At 40.4% G+C, this 21748-nt stretch overlaps 2 protein-coding genes across 4 annotated transcripts in view; one reads left to right on the top strand and one right to left on the bottom strand.

Annotated features, from left to right (window-relative positions):
- The window catches only part of KIAA1549L (KIAA1549 like), a 76057-nt gene extending 59622 nt beyond the window's left edge, over positions 1-16435 (top strand). For all 3 annotated transcript variants that reach the window (XM_042035542.1, XM_042035541.1, XM_042035544.1), the window contains 4 exons: positions 221-318; positions 1477-1622; positions 5402-5550; positions 8714-16435. In XM_042035542.1, the coding sequence (XP_041891476.1) occupies positions 221-318; positions 1477-1622; positions 5402-5550; positions 8714-8995 (675 nt within the window). In that variant the 3' untranslated portion in view covers positions 8996-16435. The remainder of the gene's footprint in view (positions 1-220; positions 319-1476; positions 1623-5401; positions 5551-8713) is intronic.
- A 3707-nt stretch (positions 16436-20142) lies between these two features.
- Positions 20143-21748, bottom strand: part of CUNH11orf91 (chromosome unknown C11orf91 homolog) — a 2189-nt gene continuing 583 nt past the window's right edge. Inside the window, exons 2-3 of the mRNA XM_042035545.1 lie at positions 21443-21748; positions 20143-20350 (exon numbers count right to left, since the gene is read on the bottom strand). The exon at positions 21443-21748 is cut by the window's right edge and continues 4 nt beyond it. Coding sequence (XP_041891479.1) covers positions 20283-20350; positions 21443-21748 — 374 coding nt within the window. The 3' untranslated portion in view covers positions 20143-20282. The remainder of the gene's footprint in view (positions 20351-21442) is intronic.

Raw genomic sequence — 21748 nt, 5'->3', positions numbered from 1 at the left:
CTTGTCTCTGAGCTCATTTGTTCAGGTTTTCTCCCACATTCTAAAATCACCAAAGCATGGTAAATTCTCAAATAAATGCAATTACTATTGATGCCACAAAAAGTTAGCTTCCTGTTGACTGGCACATGGAGCAGGTATTTAATTTCTGATTTTCTTTTGTTTTTCAATTTGACTGAGATCTACTGGTGTTTCAGAAAATATTTATTTTTCTCTTTTACAGGCTTACAGATTTTCTCAGCTTCCTGAGATGGTAATGGGTTCTCCTCCACCTCCTGTCCCTCCCAGAACGGGTCCTGTGGCTGTTGCCTCTCTCAGGAGGTATTTATGTTATTTTGGTGGGTGGGTCTCTAAAACCCACTGTTGTAATAAGAACTGGGGCAAACCCTGAAGGGGCACTTACAAGGTAGTTAAAGAGATACATTCATGAAATTAGAAACATGTTGGTTTTATTTCATTTTAACACAAAATGAAATAACAATGAATTTTCTGTTAGCTAGTCTGCGTCAATAAAATTAGGAGCTGTAGGCTCTTGTTTCTTTTTAAGCACTCTTGGCCTCAGCTTGCATAATGGCATTGAGGCAGGTAATTCACGCCATCATTCTCCTGCTTTCCTGTGTTGTAAGAATTTGCAGCAGGAGAGGGATGGATTGTAAGATGCTTCTTAGGAGGCCCTGGTCTGGGGATATCAGCCCAGCCCTCAGCTATCTCGTGCCTACAAAGCTGAGGCCAAACACACACAGAGGCCTGCCTGTCTTAGCTCAGCGTGTACATGTCACCTCCTCCTCGCAGGAAGGCACTCGATAAAATGCATTTCAAAGAATTTCTGCACTTCTGTGCTGGGGGAGCTCATTCAGCCCTCAGTGCTGGGTTAGGTACTGCTCGGTGCAATCTGAGGCACCGCAGGCCTGTGGAGAACTCTGGAGCACCCAGGCCGAGCTAAGTATTTCCAAGTGGCTGCTTACCATATTGTAACTGCCTTGAAATCTTCAGGATAGGGGCATATTGAATGTTGACATATTCTTGTTCATCCATTGTATTTTTAACTCTAAAGCAACTGGGGTGCACCATTTCCAAAGTGCAGTGTATGTTATTTACCACAGTAGGATCCTACTGGATGATACCATGTCATACACACTGTAGTGACTGTCTGTACACTGTGTTGGTGAATTATGGTAAAGCTCTGGTTTTTGTGTTGTATTTCACAGGCAATTTTTGGAAGCAGCAAGCAAAGGCCCTTTACAACTGTAGTAACATGCTTTAGTACAATAGCAACCAGGCTAAAGGGCTTGTTGGCAAACTTCTCCAGACTTCCTGTTCTCCAGTTGTTCTCCAGACTTGTGTCACGCCAGAGCAAAGTTGGACAGCTTGCTCCTAGCTGGCTTGTCTTGCCGTAGCTGATAGGCGTGTATGTGGCTACAAATCTCATCTGCAGGTCAGAATGACAAATTTTTTTTTTTTTTCTTTCTTAATGCACAGGTCTACATCAGATATTGGCAGCAAAGTGAGAATACCTGAGGCCAGTGGAGCAGATCAGGCCCAGCATCACGATCAGACACCTTTTGCACCGGGTTCGAGAGCTCCGATGTCTGTTGGTCCACTCGATCAATCAGCTTTTCACTCAGGTGAAAAAATGATGCGGATTCAACTTGGAGCTTTGACAGCCTTCTAAATTATTTTGGATATAAATGAATGTATGGGGTATAGCAAATAAGGATGATTATTTGGAGAAAGACTGGTGGGGTTTTTCCTGGTGCAGCTGAAGGAGACCTCCAAAGGATGGCCTGTTGCTTTGTAGATGCGGCATCAGCTGCATCATAAAATACTCATCCTGCAGAAGCACCAGGAAATGGCCTTTTCTGAAGGTAGGATCCAGCAGTAATACCCCAGATGTTCTATGTTCAAGTATGCCATTCTGCTGGCACACTAATCAGGACTCTGAATTAATAAAACCCCGTAAAGCTGTTCATCTTATCACAAAATGCAGTAGAATTTTTAGGGAGGGTATAGAGGGTGTTGGTGGCAAAATAAGTTGCAGTATTGGGACTGCTGTGTGACTTGTTTGTGTTGCACTTTGTACAAACCAAGCAAAGTGGGAGAGACAGGTAATGGGGCTCTGAGCAGAGAAATGAGCTGGATCCTTCCAATATTTTATCAGTCAAGAATATTGATCCAAGGGCTTGAAAACTTTTTTAAGGCTCTCTTAAAGGCTCTTGAGGAACTTTCCCCCTACTCTTGTCACAACAGTGGGCTCCCGAGGAGGGCAAACTGAAGGTACGTGGCCCCTTCCCTTCAAAACATAAGGCAGTGGTGCTCTTGCACGATCAAAGGTAATCTGTTAGCTCTTCACCCCTCCTGTTCTGGAGAATATAGTTTCTGCCCAGGTGCAGCACTTGTTTTGGGTCTAAAAGTCACAGTTTTAAAGGCCTAATGAGTTCCTGTTCCTTTTGATGTGAGTTGTATTTATAAATTGATTTCCTCATGAGATCAAGCTGATATACTGTTTGATGGTATCTGGATAACATTTAGCTGGAAATATATTTGAAATAGCTTCTTATTGGCAAAATATGTTTTCTTGAAGAGTTATGGAAAAGAGCTTATAATATTCAAAATAATTTTACATTGTTAGTTTGAAGCTTTGAAATTAGTAGGTTTGTTAGACATAGCTCTGTTAATCTGCCAGAAAAAAATTCTTTCTTAGCTTCCTCAGAAGTAATAGAGAGTTATCTGCATTATCTTTGACATCATCTACTGAGAATAATGTGACTATGCAAATGTGCTGTCAATTAATTAAATACAGTAGGTTTGAAGGATCCATTCTACTCTCACTTACTGTCATACTTTCTGCAAATGGTGCAGTACCTGAAAAGGGCAGATGCCCACCCTCCCATTTCAAAACATTTCAGGCTATAAAATATGCCACACTACCAAGACCTCTTCTTTATGTGTGCAGTAATGGGATCTGTGGGATATATTTTTTTATTAGATTCAGTGGTAGGGAGATTTTATTGCTGTGTGTTGCTGAAGGGTGGCTGCAGTTCAGAAGAGACAAAGTGACCTTCCTGTATATTGTGGAGTTTGCCAGAATAATTCTGGGAGTAGCTGAAGGAAAATTTCATATATGACAGGTGCTACAAAAGGCTGTAATACAGGCAAGGAAAGACAAAGACAGTTATGAGAAATGTGCAATTGTAATACAAGGTTTCTAACGTTCTGATATGAAAATAAGTTTTGTCACCTCAATACATGAAGAAACATTGCTGCAGGTGCTGATTGGGAATGTTAAGGCCTAATGTCACCCTCCTGCAGGCTAACATCACCTCTAAGATAAGGATGTTGCAATAATAATTTAGGATAAGGTGTTACATCAGCCAATTGAATATTCATTTTGAATAGTAGCTCCTTTTGCTGTGGTTAAATTAAAAGAGTGTTTTGGTGTAGCAGCCATGTGTCATGTACAGGAGCAGCACTTCCTTCTCTGCACATATCTGAAGAATGCTCTTTTCCAGCCTTGCTAACTCATTTAAAATAGCAACCCTTGCGCTGCTTTTGACCTGGAAGGACAAAGGATTGACCACACCTCTTCTCTCAGCCCACCCCTTCCAAACCCATGGGGCTGGAGGAATTGGGATAGAGGTGATGTGTTTCTGCTCTAGAGAAGAATGTGCTACAAACCATATCTTTCTCCTCTTCTCATGCCCTGATTGCATCCATAGCACTTCTGGCCTGGGACTGCATGGGATGTCATTGAGAAACTGTAAACGTCAGGGTTTGTGGAGACTGCTTTGGGGATGGATGCCACTGGGGGAGTGTTTCCATCTCTGTGCATGTGCCCATGCAGTGTCCCAGCATCTGTCAGAGTAGGCAGCATAGCCCTCCTGTAGATTGTTCAGGAGCAAAAATGTGCCAGGGCTGTAAATGACATTCTGGGGGACGGATATTTGAAGCAGCCAGTAATTGATGCTAATTCAATTATACTCTGTATGATTTCAGGGGAAGGCCTGCGTCTTGAGATTTTGTCACCGTGGTGGTATCATAGGTACTGAGAGCAATTAGCAGCAGTATTCAGATGATGTGCAGTTGGAAGGGGGAGAAATTTTATTTTCTCTGCATTGATTCTAGTACAGAGAATCTGCCCACCTGTGTAATGTTACTGTGCTTGCATTCCTCAGTCAAAATGTTTGAGTTGTACTTTGCTGTGTTTTTAAAGGGTTTACTGCCCTTCTGCATTCGTGTAGGTGATGTTATTTTTTGCTATGTTCTGTGAATCTGAAAAGTAAAATACACGTCCATGTAGTATAACTGAATAAACAAAAAAACTAATAACTAATAAAGATGATATGCAGCTGTCCTAACCAGGATTTAGGGATGAGGATTTCATGCCCTTAGTGTGATGTTGGTGATTCACTGCTGGAGTCTGTCTTTGCATGTAAATAGACACTAGAGGAAGGAAGACTTATCTGAGAAAAAAGTTTGTATTCTATTCTAAACTTGGCAAATACCTGGAGTTATGATAGCAAATCTCAAGGGAAATATGCACATTAGGATGCTAGTCTTCCAGACAGCCCAGTTATAGCTTGTGGATAATGTCTGTACCACATTGTTCTCTGCATCTCAGTGGGCCACAGCAATAAACCCTCCCTGAAAGCAGATGTGACCATATCTAGAGATTTGGCTGGAACTTAAGCCTGGATGGCTGGCTGCTTCCACACAAATTGGAATGTGATAGTGGGATTTTAATAGGAGGCTTCCTGGGTATTCCTATGCATGCATATTAATCAAGACATGATAAACCAGATTTGGAATCAACAAATAATTATTTAAGTTGCAGCTGCATAATTTATGGCAGCCACAGACTGTTCCTGGGAAAGGAACTGAGCAAGTGGAACCTTGGTATTTTTTGCAGAAGCATTGAAGTTTTGTGATGGAATTGTTGAGTACAGCCTGTTAAACATATCATTCACTTGTTTTTGTAGGTTTTTTGCCTAGAGATATTAAGAAAGACTGGGTAAACTGTGAAAAGAAAGGTGCATTACGCTGAAACCCATGGTAACAACAGCTAAAAACTGAATACAAGGAAGCAAACGTAAGGGGAAAAAAAGCCTTTTCTCCAATGAGTCAAAGTTTTGACGAAGATCATTTGTTACAAGGATCAAGTCCTAGGGACTCTTTACCTGAAGGCTGTACATGTTTATGAGGACAACTGCAAATCTTGCCTTCTCCAGTATTTCCCAGCATGATAAAGATGCTCTTGTCAGTTGATGGGACAAAAACCCCCCCTCAAAGCCCCCAAAACTCCCCGCAATAAGCAACCATCGAGTCCATATTTCATAAGCACTATCTTCTGGTTTATAACCGAAAATCTCAGCTATTAATGATGTCTGCTCTTTTTTTTATTTGACAGGAAATACGGTACCAGCAGTGTTTGCCATTCCAGCAAACCGACCTGGCTTCACGGGCTATTTTATCCCGACTCCACCCACCGCCTACAGGAACCAAGCCTGGATGCCCTATGCTGGAGAGAATGAGTTGCCAGGGCAGTGGGCAGACTCTGTAAGCACCCTTGCTTTTCTAACCACCTGTGTTTTCTGTGGTTTGCACAGGAGGGGTTTTCAGCAATTCTTCACTGCTCTGCAAAGAATCTGATAAGGATAATTTTTTCATGAGTGGAAATAATCTCTAGTAGTGAAAAGCCATAAGAGAGGGAATAGATACTTGAGCTGTTCATCACATGAGCTGTAAGCAAGGTCTTTAGAGGGTGGAATCATTCACTAGGTTAGGGCCTGGCACCTGTTTAAAGTTGGTGGCTTAGATGTCATTTTTCTTTCCCAAGAAAGGTTAAGTATTTGGATAGACTTGTGTCAGGAGAAGGTGATGCTGCCTCTCAAGGTGGCCTTGTGCTGTTTGAAAGCTGGGGAAGCATCTTTCCCTCCTGGAGGCTTCTCTCAAGACAGCCTGGCTCCCAAATCTTACCTCCCAGCACTGCTGCAGCCCTGCTGTGCAGTGATTCAAATCCTCCTGAAGGCTGGAGTGACAGATCATAAATTAAAGAATTAATTGCACAATCCTAGACTGGAACAGATGTAATTTTTAGCTCAAAGTAAACCTACATTTCAAAGAATTGAAGTTGAAACATCCTAAAATGAATTACAGTAGTTTATCATGTTTGAAACAATTTCTCAAATGTAGGGCTTTTTTTCCACTAGGGAAAAAAAGATCAATTCTTCTGCTTGAGCTCACATCTGGTATTTATGCAGAACCACTCTGGCTAAAAAACCTGGGAGATAGATTCTATTTCCTTGTGCAAATTGTCAACAGGACATTTTAATGAATTGCAGTTGAAATCTAAGTTGGCTTTGAGCAGCTAAGCAAGAGACAGCACAATCATATAAATGTTCCTGGGGGCAGCTATTTGTTGTTCGCTCTTTATTACTGTTCCTGATGCCTGTGAGGAAAAGAATTCAGTATGACTTTGAGATGCAAGTCTGAATTTGAAGGCTGAGCTGTCAGAAAAAAAGCTGTTCATTTGTAAGCTGAGCACACCTGCTGATGTGCCCCTGACACCTGAAGGCTTGTGATGCTGTGGTATAAATTTTCTTCTCAGAGCTGCCTTTTAAAGCATGAAAAACTTTATTTTCCTTTGTTGTTGTTGTTTTGGTGCTTGTTTGTTTATTTGTTGTGTGTGTGTTTTTAACCCTTCTGACATTTTAAATCCAGGGGGCCCGTTGTATCTCAGCAATGATTTTAAACTTTTTCTCTAAGAAGGAAAGAAGCCACAAAAGAAATAAGGAAATTTTACTTGTCTTCCACTCATTTTCCCTTTTTTCTCTCTACTCTTGACTGCAATCCCATGGAAAAAGAGTCAGGTATCACTTGTCAAAAGTGGAGACTGAAACAAATGGTTCAAAACTGCAAACGAAGTCTCCAGCCCCCATCTCCTTCCTCTGGAAGGAGAGGAGTATAACCCTGTTGTGGGTTTCCTTTTCTTCAGGGAAAGAGGAATGGAGAGAGATGTAAGAATCTGTCTGAAAAATAACCATGGCAATATGGAATTCAAAGGACACAAATGTCCCTTTTAACTTCACTTACCCATGACAGAGCTTTAACAACTCCTTTTTACTCAGATTTTCATTCCTCTGGTGGCTTTGTAGAAGAGGTAAATATGTAGAAACTACTGAAGTTTCTGTAATGAATTTGCAAATCTGTCAAGAAATTGTCTTTATTTTAAAATCATTACTAGAGGAACTAGTAATAGCATTAGCAACGTAACACAGTCAGAAAGCCTGAACAAAAGTGAAAAGCATATAAAGGTCTGAAGTAATACTCAGGTTTTCTCAGTAATACTCAGAGTTTGAATTTCTGGACATGTCCTGGTTTCTGAGCCTCTAGATTATAGCTTGATCACACTTCGTAGATTTTCTTACAATTATTAAGAAGCTTAATATCTATAAGATTCTTTATTTTTCACGCATTTCTGCTAGCCTAGACTGCAAACAAGGGAGTACAGGAAACGGGAGATTTGACAACAAAGAGCTATCCTGTAAGCTCAATTACTCTAATATATTATTCTCTGAGACAAATAGTAAGTATTGAGACACTAAGTTTTGTGGGACAAGGCAATTGTATCTGACAAAGCACTTCTTTTCCAAACTGCCTGATGCTGCTTAGTGAAAACAGTAACCTGGTGGCCTCTAGTGGCGTGTTCACACGTTGTACTACCAAAATCATCTTTAGAAGAGCCTATTGTAAACTGAACAGAGGTGCCTGCATCTAATGACCACTTTCATATCACACCTGCTTCCTGTATTTGTCTCATCACACCATAGTGAACATGCTTGACATTCTCTTCAGCATTTGATGGATGCCCAAGGCTGTGTAGAGGATGTGTAAATCTGGCCAGGCTTCTGACATAAAGCCTTCTTCAAAATTAAGGCCTGTAGATTCCTGTTTCATAGACTTTTGGACATCATAAATAATATTTTTATTTGATGCATTAAAGTCTTCTGAGTGCTATAAAGACTGGTATTGTAGTCCATGGATTTGTGAAAGAAATTTCATCTCTCACAGTGACTAAAGGGCCTACATTTTTATTTTAGTTTTAGCTGGTATAACAATGGTGCTGAAATCTGTGAAGGTACAAAAATTATGAATTCCCCATGTAATTCTGTTAAACATGGCAGAAATCCTGACACTTCTGAGCAGTCAAACATCCCTTTCAGTCTTGAGCTTCCAGCTGGCACACCTAAGCTTATCCCTGTTTTCTGGATCTAGTGAGTTTCTATTAGGAGCAGTGAGACCAGACACTTGGCTGGCTTGGATTAGACAGTAGCTGCAAATCAGAAAACTCTGCTTTTCCCTTCTAGGATTTTTGGTGTATTAAAATCATGCTGTCTATTGAAAATCAAAGTGCTTGCTAAGCAGAGAGCACACTTTCAGAAAAACCTCTATCGTTGGACTTTTTGAGGTGATGATAAATGAGGACACACAGAGTTTTCCCTGTTTTTGCAGCCACAGATGGGACATTGACACGTGCATAAATGGCACATGCCAAGACAGGCATTTGTAAGCAGAAGCTGGGAATTCTGAGGTTTGCATTCCCTTCATTTGGTCCTCTCTGTCACGTCTGACTATGGCCCGGGGAGGTTTGTGGTACCTGGCAGGTGGCACCGTGGATGGACTGTTCTGTATAATTGTGTGTAATTGCCACTCTCCACAGGTCCCACTCCCTGGCTACATCGAGGCTTACCCGAGGCCCCGCTACCAGCACAGCTCTCCGTCCCGCCTGCCTCGGCAGTACAGCCAGCAGGGCAGCCTGCACCCCAGCCTGGAGCAGGCCCCGCTGGCATCCACCGCCGCTTCCCAGCAGAGCCTGACCGACAACGACCCCTCCGACGCGCCGCTCACCAACATCTCCACGGCTGCCCTCGTCAAGGCGATCAGAGAAGAAGTGGCCAAACTGGCCAAGAAGCAAACAGATATGTTTGAGTTCCAGGTCTAGTATCTTCTGAGCACAGTATTTGTAACTTGCGACCTGGGGTAGCCAAGAAAGCAACTCCTTTAATTTTCAGCTACAAACTTCCTGTGAATTGTGCCAAAGCGATGGCATTTTAATCTGTCTGAAAAGTCAGCACCATGAAATGACTTACAGCAGAGCAACAGGACTCTGAAGACATGAAATTCTGCTTTCCAGCTAAGGAAAAGCTGCCAGGAAACTGTTTCATACTGGTGAGATCAACCATATGCAATTGTTGGTCACTTTGCTCTCGTACTATGACCTATCATCACTAAAGATGCTGCTGAACATGCCAGTGCCACAAGAAGTTTCATTTGCAGACCCAGACGTAGAGCTGCTGAAAATAACTTCTGCATGCTGAAACTTTGATTCAAGGAGAAAAAACCTGCAGAACATGGTTTGCTGAAGGCCATGGTCAGCGTGGCTGTGGCCACGTGAATTGTTTGCTGTGGGACATTGTATAAGGGGCACTGATTCCAGCAATGCAGAGTCATTTCAGCCTTTTCATTCCAGACACTGTATTCAAACCAAAAGAATTCAACATGATTAAATTATACAAATGAGAGTCCTGTAAATAGCTCCGAGTCTCTTCATCCTGTTAACAGTACAAAGAAGTGAAAGAAGAGAGGACTGTGAAGAAGGTGAATGACATTTCGATAATTGGTGGCTACCTTGTCCCTCAGTGCCACCGATGAGTTATGCAGCAGATTTTTTTTCAGCGTGAGAGAATACAATGCATGAAGAGCCAGCAAAGGATATTGGTGCTAAAAGCTTCCAAGAGAAATGAAAAAAGGTTATTCGTGTTTGCTCTATAATCAGGCTTTTCACTCTGAATGCATGTGAAGCTGGTAAACCTGAGACCTATAAATCCTTTCAACCTGGGAAAATGGATACGCCTGCTTGGACAAGAAAACCTCTGTCCAACACAGTGCTTTTTTCTCTTTCTTTAACAATGCTATCTACTAAAGTGATGCCAGAAAGTGCTACCTGAAGCTGCAGTTGATTTTGACGACGCCGGCATGGTGAATGCGCACCCAGGAAGTTCTGAATGTAGAGGACGTAATTACTATATTAACATGTAAATAAGTTAACAGTTACATGAATTAACAAAAATACTAATGTTCTGTGAAAAAGAGAGCATTGCCAGAAATTATGTTGACTTTATATTGTGCAAGATAACGGTCACTGATTGTTACACTGCGTTGTGGTAAGAATCCAATCCCAAAAGAAAGTCAAACCACTTGGATGGGAGAGTAGTTAATATTTTGCAGTTGTACAAACTAGTTGGAGATCATGAACAATTGTTTTCAGTTCCTTCAGCAATGAGCTTCAGGAGCTGAAGTTGTTGCAAAATTTGTTGTGTTGGGCGTGTTTGATGTCAACTGGAGTTAAAGGTAATGTCCTTCATTTCAGTAGGTTATTTAGTTATCCTCAATTACTATTTTGTCTGATCATATCATTTCCCTGAGTTTCTTTGGTCTTAACTGATATGAGAAAGGGAACTTGGTTTAGCTTTTCGGCCATCAGTAAATTGAGAGGAGAGAGAAGACTAAATAGGGGATAGAAGGAGAAATTGATGAAGCACAAACTTCTAAAGCAGAGCTATTTTTCCCCCTAATAATTATATTATAAACCCTGACTGAGACTGTGATGCATAATTATCCTAGAATATACAGACATCTTCTGCTCCAATACCTTGGATATTGCGGAAGCGTTTGGAATGCTAGTTAATCTTTCAATAAATGTGAAATTTCATTTTTATTATTTAAAATCAGATATAAATAAGATGTATTTTTGTAATTTCTATGTATATATGTGCTGTATATTTATATAAGTGACTAGTCTGCTATAGTCAGAAAATTTCCATAAACTAAGTGGAAAAAAAGAAAGAAAGAAAGAAAGAAAGAAAGAAAGAAAGAAAGAAAGAAAAAACCCCTGATAATTTTAATGATCAATATAAACATGCTGTGTCTGAAGTACACAAATATACATTTGGATGACTTGGATACTAAACAACCAAAGAAACTCAATCTTTCATATAAATACAAGTCTAGTAAAGACTGACTGCTGTCTCAGTTACCTGCCAGCCAGATAATACTGATCTTATCAGTGTAATACAACACAGCCAAATTGTGTCAAATCAATAGCTGGCTAAGAGCATCACACTTTAGAACAACAACTGAAAAATACTGGGCCAAACTCAGTGTGCCACAGAAGAGACTTGTTCTGGTTGGCTTCAGTGGGAATTTCACTCACTGAGAGCAAGGCTGAGTTTCTCTATTTGGCTTCATCTATAAAAGCAAATTTCACTAGACCCCCTTGAAGAGCATTCTGCTTATTTTTCAGTCATTTGGATCACTGTAACAAAAGTGCAGACACAATGGAAGAGCAGCTGACTTTTATTTAGCCTAAGCTGGTTCACAGCTGGCTTGACGTAACCTGGGAAGCGAAACCTACTCTTAAGTCGTGTCCGCCACATTTTGCATCAGCTTTATTATCTCAGTTTTGGAATGATTTTTCTATGTAGCCCAGCGAAATTTTGCAAGTGAATGGGCCCTTCTATGCAATGGGAGTGAAGATGTGCTGTGTAATAAATTTCTCTATCTTAGACTCCCGTTTTGCAGAGTTATTCTGAGGCTGAAAGTACGGAAGCAACTGTGATCCCATGGATGGGCACGCTGAAGCCATAGAGCTGGGAAGGGTAATGTAATGATGTATTCCCAAAAAAAGTCACAGGAAGCAGGACATTCCAGTTTTAAACAGCATCTTTTGGACACTTAGCTCTGTTTGTAAGTCTGTTCCCATTCTTAAATTTTAGCAATTTAATAGTTCTATTAAAAAATATGTGAGGGTAAAGTCTCATATACCTTACATGATGAATCTTGTAGCTTGCTTGGCAACTAAAAATTTTGGAAAATACAGAGATGTCCAGGGTTTGGATGTCTGTAGAAAACAGGAAAATCCCAAACAAAAGCATTTAAATGGCCTTCTAGAAAGAAAAAAACATTTCAGTAAAGTTAAACAAAGTACTCTTCATACTTCTGAGGAAGACCTGTTAGAGTTTCGAAATTAATTTTGTTTGGTGTTATTATGGACTATGTGCAGTCTACTGAATATTTCCTGAACCATCACTCTGAAACCATTGTGGTGCACTTTATTCAGAAACCCATCTTACATTCTTCGTTCATAATGCCTTTTTATCCTGTTTGTAATATGTTTCTGTATTTTTTTTTTTTAAATATAAAGTAAGATTATATCAAGACAGTAAGGACATTCCTGGGAAAGAAAAATCATGCTGTAATATTTATACTGTCTGAGCACAAAGCAATGATAAAGTGAAAATATAGTGTATAAATAATTTGTAATATAATAAACATTTTGTATGGCTACAATTACAATATAGTTTTTCAATACTGATTTCAAAGAAGAAAGTATTTGTGTTTAAAGTTTTAACCTTGTCCAGATATATCCATGCCATTTTTACTGAGAAAAAAGCAGTAATTCAGCTTTTTCTATTTAATGCCCCAATTTTCTTTAAAGATATGTTGAATGTTTAGGTGAAGGTTTTCTGTGTACACAAAATGTTGATGTTCTGACCACTATTTGTCTTGAGATTTGTAAATCACCAGTAGAAACAGTTGCAAATGAAACAACATAAAATTCCTTCTTGGCATGTGTGTACTGACCACTTTCAGCTGGTAAACTACATGTGACATTTATTAGCATCAGTAGAATAGTAACCTTAAAAGGACAAGAGGGCACCTGTTGACAGTCATTTCTTGACTTGTTGGCAGTCATTTCTTGACATGTTATCTGGATTGGAGAGAAGCTCTAGCACTCAGTCTAGAAATATGAGTAATATTTGTGTGTCATAATATTATGGGTAGAACTTGATAGAAGTGCATGCAAATCCTATATGTAGAAATGAGGATTTTGAGTAGTCATCATTTTTTTCAGATGCTCTCTCTGAAAAGATGAAACACATAAGAAGTGTAAGATAAAAAGGAGAGGCAGGTAGAAAAAGTGAAAATGGGTTGAGTGGCAGAATTATTTTGTTTAAGGCTGATACATACCAAGCTGACCACAGTTTCCATTGCATTTCAAGATGTGTGACTGTTAAAGAATGAACCACATTTTAATGCATGTTCTTTAGCCCTGCATTGCCCATATAAGAGCTGACTGCCAGTTTCTAGAAGTCTGAGGGAGCTTGAAAGCAGCAAGTTTTCTGAGCTCGCAGAAGTCACTTCATTTTGCTGGCCCTGTTCATCCTGCACACATCTGAGCAGCTCCAAACACTGTGTCCAACCAGTTACTGTCCTGGTCTTGCATTTCGTGCACATTAACAAATTCCAGTGGCTTCCCATCCCTCACTGATGTGAAATGGCATAGGGAGAGGGATCTTGCATGTCACTCATACCTACTAGAAAATGGTTGTGTTTGGCAGCTTTCCCTTCATGGGTTAATTTTTAACTCCAGGACTGAGCAACAGATTTTTTTGTTTATCAAAATAATTCTAAGGTTTGTTTTTATTTCTTTTTCCATTTTTAAGGATAAGAGTACTCTTTGAGAATGCTCTTTTTGAATTTTTGCCTTTCTCTCATAAATAAATAATGCAAAACTCAACTTGTGGAGGTGAGATTTATATAGGTCAGTAAATATATTGCATACTGACCTGTCCTTTAAAGGAAACTTTCAGGATGGCCAAGTCATAAAGGCAAAGCTGGTTAATACTGCAGAATCTCTACTGAGAATAACTGCATTGCCCATCCTTGATCAAAATTTTTTTGCTGTGCCTCAAAAGTGAAAAGCAATCAGAAAATTCCTCATCTGATGATTCCTGTCATTCAGGAAACTTTGTGCTTGGGCTATGTACAAGACATGGGAGATAAGACAGAGATTTCTGTGGGGTTCTGAGATGGATAAACTACCCTGTGTAACACAGCTGCCCTTTGGGTGACCCTTAATACCAACAGACATAAAAACTCCAGCCACCAAAGCGATGTGGCAGAAAGGTGGTTTAGGTCCTGATTTTAAAAATATGACATTTCATGCTTTCAAAATCCCCTTAAGACCATACTCTTATGAGTAGTGTATCATACTCATGTGTATATATATATTTGTGTGTGTCAAAAAATATTTTTTCAAAACTGGTTCTATTTGTCTATCAATTTGTCCCCGTTCATTTCAGGTTCCTTAAGGTGTACAGAGGCAAGTGAAGAGAAAAATCTCAGAGCTGTTCTGTTATGAAGCTCATGAAAGATGATAAATGGGCTTTAAATAGTTAGGTGGTCAAATGTATAGTAGATGTCTTGAAAATAATTACAAGTATCATGAAGAGGTGTTTCAGGAATTTGATTTTTTTTTTTTTTTTGCACTTGTTAAAAATAATTCTTGTTTTAAGAAGTGCCTGACTTCATGAATTTTCCACACTCGATTCATACCCAAGGAGTAGGTTGAAGCTATATTGCATTCTGTAAATAATTTTGTAACTTTATAAATGCACATTTACCTACTGGGCAATAACGAGTGCAAAGGATTGTAAATCACAAAGAAAGGTGATTCCACTGAATACGATATTTAGAGAGCAGGTGAATTTATCTTCCAAAGTATTCCCTCTTCACTGCAACCCTGTGCATTTCTGTGCTGTGTAAAGCAGTGTCTAAACACCATAACACACTGGTATCAGTTAAAGTCTTGTGTATCTGGCAAGGAGATCTGGATGTAAGTAAACTTGAACTTTATCTCTGTCTTTATCTAATACTCTCCACACGGCAATAAGGAAAAAACCCAAACGCTTTATCCTACACCAAACAACTTTTAATATTTCTTTCTAAGACAAAGAGACTGGGAAGACTTTTTCATTTCATCTTGGTATTGACTTCTGCAAGCTGTATTCAAGGTCATACTTGATAGAAAAAAAATGAGAGTGAAGCCCAAATTTTTGGAAAATATGATAGAACCCATCTTACTGAGGCTTAAATTCTTATGCAGGATTTAACAACCCAACAGAAGCAGCTCAGGCCCGACAAAAGGGTCAGTTCTGTGCAGTTCTTTGGATCTCATTAGAAAGCATGATTGTCCAGCACAGATACTCCTATGCTTTTTGACTTTTTGTCTTCATTTAATGTCTTTCCTGCCATTGCCGTGCATTCTAAATTTGAGTTTTACATTGTGTACACAAAGAAGTGCACTCTTTACCTTGCTGATAGGCTGCTGGTGTGACAGAAGTAGTCACCAACACGTGACAGAATTTTTAAATGGCCATGGCATTGCATGGCTTCAGCCCACGTTGTGCTTTGTATGTTCGCCTATTAGTGTTCAGGAAAAACATAGCTGTAGGTAACATTTTCCACTGAAATTACTGGCAAAACACCTGCTCCCTTCAAGGAGAACAGTGCTGAGCCAGTAATCCCCCAGTAAATGAGCCATTACAAGTATCTTAAAACTGTACCAAGAGAGGAAGAATGCTGTCTGGTCATGGGTGGCTGGAAATTGGGAGACTGAAGGTTGGTTTGCTCTTCTTCAGGATTTTGGATTGGTCCAAAATGTGATTGTGCCTCAGTGTCCCATCTGTAGGGCAGGGTGGAGGGACTGCCTCTCCTCACTGCCCTGCTGAAACGCTGGAACCCTGGACTGTGATGGATACTTTAGTAAGAAGCACTATTTCTTACTTCATGGAGCTTTGGTAATTGTTCAGGACTATAAATTACCTGTTCCTATGGTAGCATTTAAATGTCAATTTACAAGGAAAAAAACCCACCTCTTGACAATATTTCAGTGTGTTCTAGGAAGCCTTTCCAATAACAGCCTCTACACTTTTTTACAGAGATTTACAGAATTTATATCAATAAATCGTCTCACTTCCCAGGCAACAGATCTCACTTTCCAAGGAAATGAACTTTTCTTACGTCTTTGAATTGTGGAAAGGACTAGCTCTGCATGATTACAAATATCCATGTTATCTTTGGTGTTCACAGCTTGATTCAACTGAATTGTAACGGCTGTGTCTGTGAAACTTGCTCAAAATTTATGAGATTTTCAGCTGTAAGTGGGAAAATTAATTTTCTGAAGCTGCAAAACTGAGAGCAAATTTAAAGCCGAGTCTAGGGATTAAATCGAAAGAATAAGAAAATAAATAATTAAAATTTTATACTATGCAATCAGAAGGAAAATCTCCAAGAACTGGTATGTAAAACCATGCTGATTGGTAGAATTTTACATATGACTGAAAAGGAGGCATTTAAAATGTTCTGGGTCATTACCAAATTACTGTTTTTACTCTGAGCCATAGGGTGATTCTAGAAGTAAAGCTTACGAGTACATAGAATAGTTCCTTTCATGTTAGTGGCTATAGCTTAGCTGAAGTTGTACGTGTGTTTTCCTTGGCAATTTTGCACATGAAATAAAATATGTCTTAAAATCTGAGTTGCTGCTTATTGGTTGTTCCTGCCGTGTCCTCTTCTTTAGAGCAGCTGAGCCCTGTTTTCCTTGGAGCTGCCAGGCTTTGTAGGGGGCCTGTTGCTCATGCAAAGGACAGGAAGGGGGTTTTAAGAACTCCACAAGTCTAACCCATGTATTCCAGCTGTGGCATTCCCTCTGTGGAAAGGTGTTTTCTTCCCTTGCAGAGGTGAGCAGGGCAGTACCCAGCAGGCCAATCACATCTTGTGATTCTGTGTTTCCTTTGTGAATTTTTGTTCTCACCTTAACATCCTCTATGCCTTCCCCTATAATTCAGTCAGTTATTGTGGTTTTTTATATCATTTACTCAGGCCTAAGTTTTGTGCTGTCTGTCTGAAGTAAAAGGAAGAGGAAAATGCAGCTATGTGCTTTTGACAGGACTGCTTTTGTGTAATTTGTGATGCAAGAAATTTGGAATAAAAATTTCCTTTTACTACTACTTTGTACTTTCAGAGGAAAAAAGAGGCAGGAAAGGATCTTCCAAAAACAGAGGTAAATGAACTTCCTAGTGTACATATCACTACTAAGGTTCCACATGGATGGCATAGTTAGGACATAATTTTTAAAATGTATATATGTATTTATATATTTTATATTTATGCTGTGACTTAATATGCCTCAAGGGGTTGTTCTGGCTTTTCTGAAGATGCACCAAAATCTGAGCCTATTTCACAAATGTATGTTTTTACTGTGTAACAGAAAACAACTGACTCGTGTTATCAATAATTATATGTTTCCTTGGAAAAGACAAATGCACCACTTATGGAATGCATCCTGATTGGCAGCTCCTTGATCCAGTATCTAGATGTCAGTGACCTTAAGAAACTCTGCCTGCCAAACAAAAAAAAAGGGGACAAGTTTCCCAGAGTTAAGTGCTGCTCAATTACCCTCCTTCACATTGAGATATTAGCTCTGGATTTTCAGGGCAGGAGAATCTAAAATGCAGCACACGCTGCTGAAAACAGAAAAATCATTTTATGATGGCTTACTGCTTTTGGATTTCCTTTGTAATCTGTCCCTGAGCTAATTAAGGCAGCTTGACTTGAAGATTAATTTAAGTTCTCATGATCCATTGTAATAAGGCTGAATATCTATTTGGAGAATTTCAACGTGGCAAACTCAAACACAGTAGTCTGAAATTTAATGGACCCAACTGTTTGGTATAAAATAATTTAAAGTTTAAATGCATTCTGGTTTTTGAATGGCTTTGTATCTCATTTTTCCCATCAGAAAGCAGCCAAGGCCATTTGAGGTTTCAGAAGTGGGACCCGAGGGCACTCCTTGGGGAGCACCTGGGTATCACTGCAGGTGCAGACATGGCTCTTTCATTGCTCAGCCCTCAGGCTGGCTGTGAAGGTGTGACACTCTGCTTTTTGAGAAGCTTGCTTTGTTTAGGATTGGAAATGGGAGCAACCTACTGATGTTCTGAGATCTCTGCCTATGAATCAAATTTGTAGCCTAAGATTTCTTTCTGAAATGCAATAGGGGTGGATTTGTTGAGTCACAAGGCAGCTACATGAAAGAGATCTGAACTGTGCCAGCATCTAAATGTCAGGTTTAGCCTCCCTTGAGCAATCCAAGAGAAGAGAAACAATTAAAAAAATGAATGACACATTCTTTGTGAATATAGGAAAATGCAGTAAGAATGCTGTTCTATTTTATCTTAATGGCTTAAATTTTACAAAAGAAACTATAAACAGATCAGCTTTGAGATGAAACCTTAAGTCCCCAGATGAGAGCAAATTACTGGATTTAACAAGGCCAGATGGAAACAGAGCAGAAAAGTAAAGGTAAATAAAATGTTTAGGGGCAAATGAAAATCAGCATATGTGCCATTATGTATTAACAGCCTGTTTTTTCTAGAGAAAGGGTTTTGACCAAAGCATCCTGATGGAGGAGTGCTGTGGGTGACACTGGCCAAGGGTAACTATTCTGCAAAATTCCATGATCCAGATGATTTTTTTCAGTAGATGTGTGTCCCCAGGCACCTCTAACTGAGATTACACATTAACTGACGTTATTCCTTGCATTATCACCCCATAATTAAACAAGTGTTGTTTCAACATAAAGCCCACATGAAAAACAGAACAACAGATGGAAAATATTTAAACTGTGTGCCATGAAAAGCAGTTCTGTTTAAGCCGAGAAAACCTGAGTGAATAATGGATGATGAGAGCTGGATATCAAGTGAAAGACTTAATAAAATCTGAGAAGTAATTTTTAGGAAGCAGCAATTCCATGTAACGGAAACCTTTCTAGGCCCTTGCAATAACCTTGGAGAATTTAGGGTGGTTTAGGAACGAAATTGATCTGGAGATTGAGAAAATGAAGATAGTTCCTCTGCTACCTAACTTGATTTTAAAGCTCTCGCTTCTGCACAAAGCCTTTGAGGGCCTCTGTGTATTGGCCCTTTTTGTCCAATCCAAATTTGTTTTCTGGCATTTAGTTTGGGCACTAACAAAATTCTCATTTTCATAGTAATCAACAATTTCTCTTTAACCATCCACATTTTCACAGCAATTAACTGTTTCTGCTTTAGCCTCAAAACCCTTTGAGAGACTTTTCATCCTCTTTCTGCAGAGGGAGCAGTGAAACACTGCAGCCCCGATTTCCAAAGTGTTCTGCTGTTCATTCGTAATCACATTAAAATGTGATTACTATAGTTTGATGATTGACAAATGGGAGTTATAAACTAGATTTTTCTTTTTTTAAAATATAAGCTCTGTGTACAGTAGATCAGAATATGGCTGGAAAGATTGAGGCAGTATAAGGATGAATGCTGCAGTAATCAGTAAGAGGAAATAAAATTTTGATATATTGTGTTAAAATATTTCAGAGCCGAGCAACTTGAACACAGTTTAAAAAAACAGAGATTAAAATATTACTCTTAAAAACAAAGCTGTTTGCCAAAATACTGCAGCTTCAGGGTCAGTTGCTTTATTATTTTATGCTGCCACCTACTGCTCTGGAAGTGGAATAGAAAAAAGTAGTTGGTATCTTTTATCAGTCTATTTACGAGCCTATTTACTACTTTGTGGTGTTATTTTCCATGCCATGTGTGGCATTACTTTTTGAATGCTAAATGCTCTCCAGATCTTCAACCTGTCATCCCTGCCTCTGTCCATTTTCCCTCGCGAAAGGAAGTGCCTTCCAAACATAAGGATGTTGTCACTTCAAAAACTGCCACAGGCTTTAGCCTAAGCACTGTTATTCCTACAGTAAATAGTAGAATGTCAGTTGACAGTCAGTGTCATATGATTGCTCTGATAAAACCCAGCTCGAGCCACACCTTCTGTAATTTTGTGGTACACTAAAGACAATAAAGGAATACACTGTGATTGTAACACAGATTTTTATGTTAACATGAAAGTAGATTTTTTTAAGCTGGTTTAGAGGCTTAGGACTTCTGACCATATCTATCTACTCAATATTGCACTTAATATACTTGGAACTAAAACGAAACAAAACAAAGCTCAGCCATATTTTGTACTGTCATTTCTATGTTTCCCAGCTACAGATATGGACTGCTGGGAATCCTGACAACAGCAGTGTTAATTTCTTAGTGTTTCTAAAGAAAACACTTCCTGTGTAAAGTAATTGGAGAAAAAAACAAAGTTAAAATACACAGTAGTGTTATCAGTAATTAGTACCAGACAAATAATAGACAAAAAAAGTCAACAATATGCTACACTTTTAATTTGGTAGAACAGCACACAGTGAGTAGAAACCCAATATTGAAGACCCATTAAAACACTCGATAGTGATACAGTGACAGAATATCCAGCTGAAATAATCCTAAGTATGCTGGTGGCCATTACTTCAGGTTCTGCATTGCTTTCATGCTTTGTATCTTCTTTTCCTCCAGTGCCTTCAGAATTTTATCTAAACAGGAATGAAATATAGTTTGTCATTTGTGATGTCATTAATAATTTACAATACTTTAAAGTAAAACAAATAATGTATTAAGCAAACTAATAATCCTTACAATGCCTTGGCTAGCAAATATCTGAAAACTAGAATTTCTCAAAATAACAGGTATTAAAAATGGAAGGAGGTGTGTATTGCTATAATGAAGAGAAAAGTATATGCAAACTACCAATCAGAACTTCTTTAGAGATCTTCCTTTGAATTCACATTTCTGATGGACATTTTTCCTGGGTTCTTGTAACCTTTGCACTCTTGAAAGTTTCCTGACTGGCAGCCTGTGGCCTTGCAGGAAATGATGAGCATCGTGTCCTTACAGTTGTTGGCCTTACCACTGGAACTCTGAGTACCATCATCATCTGCTGAACTATTTTATTTCCTGCATTTTCTTCCTGGCCAGCAGATTGTAAAATCAGAATGCCCAGCTCATTTATAATTTAACTGGAGATTTTTTGGTTGGCTGGTGGTTTCTTTTTTGTGTGGGTTGTTTGGGTTTTGGGAGGCAGGTGTGTTTTGGTTTGGGTTTTTTTAACACCTCCAACTAACTGCGGCCTTTATATCAAAGCTGATGTACAACCGCCGGGGCTCATTACGAGTTGATACATTTTCTATGTACAAACTCCTTCTCTCTTGACTGGTGCCTGGGTTGGGTTTTTTGTTGACACTTAATGACTTTGGGGCTTTGGTTGCTTTGTGCAACAGTGACTACACCCGTACTTGTGACTCCTCTAATTCGTGCCCTCAGCCGGCTACCCACGAGCAGTGGTAGCTGACACGGGACAATGGCTTTTCTCCCTGCGCCCCCGTGCTCCCGCACGCACCTGCGCTGCCCCCGCCGTGTCCCCGGGCTGGCTCTACGGCGCTGCGGGGCGGAGATACCCAAAACCCGCCCCACGCGCATCCCGTTTAGGGGTCACTGCCGGGGGGACCTGCTCCGCCCGCGGCCGGGCTGTGCCGGGCGGTGGCGGTGCCGTGTGCCCGCACCTCCACCGCCCCGCGCAGCGCTGGGGCGGGCAGCGCTGGCGGCTCCGCGGCAGGACGCGCACGCACACTGCCTGCCGTCGAAGCCGTCGCCGATGAGCGCCGCCAGCTCCAGCTCCTTAAGGCGGATGCCCAGCTCGCATATCTCCTCCTGCAGCTGCAGCTGGGCCAGCTCCGGGGGCCGCCGCGCCACATCCCCGGCCCGCGGCGCGCCCGGCGGGCAGCAGAGGCGCGGCGGCTCCGGCACCATGGGAGCGGGCAGCGCGGCGTAGCGGGGTGGGCCGGCCGCGGCCGGCAGCGGCTGCCACGGCCAGCACAGCGCGGCCAGCGGGGCCCAGGCGCCGCCGGCCGGCCGCGGCCCGGGCTCGGTGCCGG

The sequence above is a fragment of the Corvus kubaryi genome, unplaced genomic scaffold (genome assembly GCF_017639235.1).
Source record: "Corvus kubaryi isolate FWS band 111438036 unplaced genomic scaffold, C.kubaryi_AGA036_p1.0 37384, whole genome shotgun sequence".
Lineage (NCBI taxonomy): Eukaryota > Metazoa > Chordata > Aves > Passeriformes > Corvidae > Corvus > Corvus kubaryi.
Note: the sequence above shows the minus strand (reverse complement) of the source record. Positions and strands in the feature narration are given on the sequence as shown.